This window comes from Mauremys mutica, chromosome 2, assembly GCF_020497125.1.
Source record: "Mauremys mutica isolate MM-2020 ecotype Southern chromosome 2, ASM2049712v1, whole genome shotgun sequence".
Taxonomy (NCBI): Eukaryota; Metazoa; Chordata; order Testudines; family Geoemydidae; genus Mauremys; species Mauremys mutica.
The window spans coordinates 63,815,436-63,819,457 of NC_059073.1; the positions used below are offsets into that span (position 1 = coordinate 63,815,436).

Sequence of the window (4,022 nt, forward strand, 5' to 3'; positions counted from 1 at the left end):
GGGGTTCTTCACACAGTTTAGAGGGCAGCATTTGGTCCCTTGTATTTAAGTCTCTTACAGCCCTACTGCGCCTCCAGTGGGATCCCGAAAGGGCCAAAGTGTGTTGTCTGTGGGGACTGAATTCATGTAAATGACATCGGAATTTGACCCAAGATGATATCACAAATGAATTGCACTCATTTCCATAAGAGCAAGTTTTGGTGCTGCAGGATCATGCAAAGAGAGAATTCTGTCTGTGAGGAAGTAGGTGAACCAACACCAGGAACTCAGAGAAATATTTGCCAGTATCTTTTTAAATCAGTGATCTGTTTTCCCAAAATTGCTGCAATATGAAAGTTCTCCTTTAATATAATCTTAATATAGTGATATGCGCTTTAATATTAGTTGTAATTTCACCAGCATAAGATGTATTCAGATTAGACTTTTGGCTCCTAGAGAATCGAGTCTTCCTTTTCTACAGTCTTTGTACAGCACCTAGCACAATGGTTCATGACTAGGGCTCCTAAGTGCTACAGTAATACAAACACAATCAAATAAAATAATACACGAGGGGACTGAAAGAACTCACTGACTTGGGACTGAAGTCACTTTTCCCCAGGGGGATGGTATCTAACACTACCCAGTATTGACGTGCTTCAAAAATAACATTAAATTGACTTCTAGAAGGAGCGTGTGTGGTTACCTTTTCCCTTGTTACTGCAGTTTTACAATGATGCCTAGAGCACATTACCCCCCTTTTTTTGTTATACATCTAAATAATTTGATTGTTTAATCCATTAAAACGACGTTATTTGTCACGAACTAAGGGTGAAAAACCTCCACATACCAAGCCGTTTCTGTCTAAGCAACAGTTAACCAACGGCATCATTTAAACCCGAGTTAATCGAGGCTTCTTCTTTTTCTTATCATAAATTCATGGGTCTCTAGTTTTTGTTTGAGGCACTACAGCAGCATCCCGCTGGCGACTGTGCCTGCGACGAAACGTGCACGACATCCCTTCACAACCCTTCCTCACAGCCTGCCTGAGTTCTGATCAACTGCATAAAGGCTTGAAGAGCGCTTCTGATTGCCGCGCAGCAAAGAAACAAGTGTATCATCAAACACAATAGTATCATTTTCATCCAGACAACTGCCCTCAAATGCCACTGAATGCGTTTTAACAGCCATTCACTCATGTGCTTTTAATTTCTAGACGGCAAAACCAAGGGTCTCGTGAAACTGCCAACGTTTTTTCAATAGGAAAATAATGTCAGCCTGGTATGCACAGATCGCAAGGCGTCTTTACATCTCACCGATGAAGCAGAAAACAAGAGATAAGAAAAGGGGACGTTTCCATAAATCCCGATCGTTATATGTAGGTTGATTGACTCACTGTTAATACAGAAATTCGGATCACACGGTTAATGTACAACCTAATGGCAACTGTCGCGTTTGCAGGGTTTTTTGAATAAGACACTTCAACAGACTTAGTTATAACACTTCCTACCTGCCACCGATCTGATCGTTTCAAGTTAATTGCAAATGCAGGCGTTGATTTCTCTAACAGATGCGTCCTGAAGCGGTAACGTTAGCCCTACGACTTGCAAACACAGACACTAGCAAACCTGACACCCCGACAGCAGATCTTGTGTATCACAGTTTGATGTCGCTTATGTGTTTTCAAACAGTAGGTTTCCCATAAAAACACATTAGTGCCTGAGTCTCATTGGCTGGATTTTACCTCCCGCTTTACTGGAAATTTAACTTGAGTGTATGTTACCAATTATTAATTTTTCAGACCAGCTAAGTGTGTTAAGAGATTCAACTGGAGATTAGCATCTCGGACCTCTCATCGAGCTAGAGATGGGAAATCTTGGTAAAATATCGCCTCGGGGTCCTTTATCGGGACTTTTCTATGAGGGTGTTTTACTTGTTGTTCTTACATATAAATTGGTACTGGCGATGAGCTGTGTTGGCATTAGAACTGACTAGATGTTCGCTGGGGAGGCTGACAAAGCCAGGGTGCAAGCTCTGAATCTGATTAGCAGCCTTGCCCGGCTCTGGATCCGGGTTGACAGCAGGTACTTCACATGCGGGACTAGAGTGGAAAGTTTTCTGCCCGCTCGGCCTTTCATAGTAAGAAGTCGGTCGCTGTTGCTTTCAGCCCCCGTTGGGAAATCTCATTCAAGGATTTTTGTCAATGGGAGAGCGCCCTGCTCAGCTCCCCCGACCCAGCTCCGGCTGACGTCACTAACGAGGCGATAAATATCTGTTGATATAATTGGATGTGAGATTCTGTGTTGTGATAGCAAAACTCTGCCCATTGCTGCTCCGAAAGGGCCCCCATGATTTATTCAGCAGTGGATCGGGGCACGCAATCGGGCTGTCAAGAAAGCGTCAGCTTATTAGGCAAGTGCTGCGTGATTCCAGAAGAGGGTCTACGCTATAAAATCACGCACCCAGGCTCTGATTAGGAGAAAATCGGATCACAAGTTGGGGAAGAGGCGGCACGGACAGAGTGACAGCGGGACCTCGCCAGCCCCCAGTGCGGACAGACTCCACCTGCCCTACGAACCGGCAGCGGCATCTCTGAGGTAGGCAGCGATCACCGGCCTGAGCCGCAACCGAGCAAACTTCTGCCTGCCCGGGTGCAGCTGTGCGGCTCTGGCTGACAAGCGGCTGCAGAGACTTCCAAGGAGCCTGGCAAACCAGCTCCCGGGGGTCCCGCGGGAGGGAGCAATGACCTCGGGGCCGGGGGCGGGGGGAACATGGCCTGGGAAGCAGCCGCGGCGCGGTGCGTCTTTAAACGGGACACTAGCTCCCTGCCCGGCCCCGGCTGGCTGCGGGCCCTCGCTTGCTGGCCGTGCTGCGGCGCTGGGCCCGCCGGGGGCTTGCTCCTGCCAGCGCCTCTGAGACGCCAGCCGGAGAAGGGAGCAGCTCCCCCGCGCCCGGGGCAGGGCCAGAGCCCGGGGGCGCAGGGGGCGGCTGATCCTTTCAGCACCTCGGACAGCGGCCCGAGCGGCTCCCTCGCTGGGGTCGGCCGGCGGCCAGCCGCACCCACCGGGCTGTGCGCTCCCGTCCCGACCGTCTAACTCCAACGCGGCAGGTTTTCTCTCCCCGCCCGCGCCTTCCCCTCCCGCCCTCCCCCCGCTTCTGTCCCCCGCTGCAGATCTGGGCGTTGATCATGAAGCTCCAGCTGTTGGTCTCCACAGGGATCCTGCTGGTTGCTCTCCTGCCCTGCCATGACTGCAGAGCCCTCAGCAAGAGCCCCGCCGCCGCCGCCAGCGCTCCGCTGCCGCCAGATTTCCTCCAGCCGCCGCCGAGCCTGCCCGTGCTGCTCCGCCTGGGAGAAGAGTATTTCCTGCGGCTGGGCAACCTCAACAAGAGCCCCGCCGCCTCCTTCTTCGCCTCCAGCAGCAGCAGCCGCCTACCGCCCGGCGCCCCCGCCGCCAACTTTTTCCGAGCAGCGGTGCAACAGCTGCAGCAGCTCCCCGAGCGCTCGCTGGAGAGTGCGGCGGGCCCCGGGGAGGGGGAAGCCGAGAGCCTGCCCGGGGAGGCGATGGAGAGGGAGAAGCGATCCGAGGAGCCCCCGATCTCCCTGGATCTGACTTTCCACCTCCTCCGAGAAGTCTTGGAAATGGCCAGAGCCGAACAGTTAGCGCAGCAGGCTCACAGCAACAGGAAACTGATGGAGATCATCGGGAAATGAAGCGGCCTCGCCTTGCCAAAGAGATTCTGCAGTTAGCACAAAACGATACAGTATTATATACCATAGTGCTGCTCTGATGTCATCTCTTTATTTTTCTATAGCTTTAACATAGAGGGTGTACGCTGAACAGAGCCCATGGCCCTTGGTTAGCATGCACAGCAGTGTATTCCCGTGCAGTGACGAGAAAAGTGTCATTTGTAACTTTCCGACCTTTATTTCTCCATTTCAGACTTGTTCTAGTGACATCGCTACTTAGGAGGGGGACAGCGGAAGAAAGGTTTCAAAGAAGCCGTTGGAGAAGAGAGATACTTTTCTTGTGGGAAAAGGTGTGTGT

The 4,022-nt window shown here is 51.5% G+C and overlaps 1 protein-coding gene across 1 annotated transcript; it reads left to right on the plus strand.

Moving 5' to 3' along the window:
• The first annotated feature begins 2,437 nt into the window (after positions 1 to 2,437).
• Positions 2,438 to 4,022, plus strand: CRH (corticotropin releasing hormone). The gene is made up of 2 exons (XM_045007773.1): positions 2,438 to 2,573; positions 3,149 to 4,022. The coding sequence occupies exon 2, from the start codon at positions 3,164 to 3,166 to the stop codon at positions 3,686 to 3,688; it is 525 nt and encodes a 174-aa protein (XP_044863708.1). The 5' UTR covers positions 2,438 to 2,573; positions 3,149 to 3,163; the 3' UTR covers positions 3,689 to 4,022.

Excerpts from the sequence above, each read along its gene's own strand:
- CRH (XM_045007773.1), top strand. The coding sequence starts at position 3,164 with ATGAAGCTCCAGCTGTTGGTCTCCACAGGGATCCTGCTGGTTGCTCTC.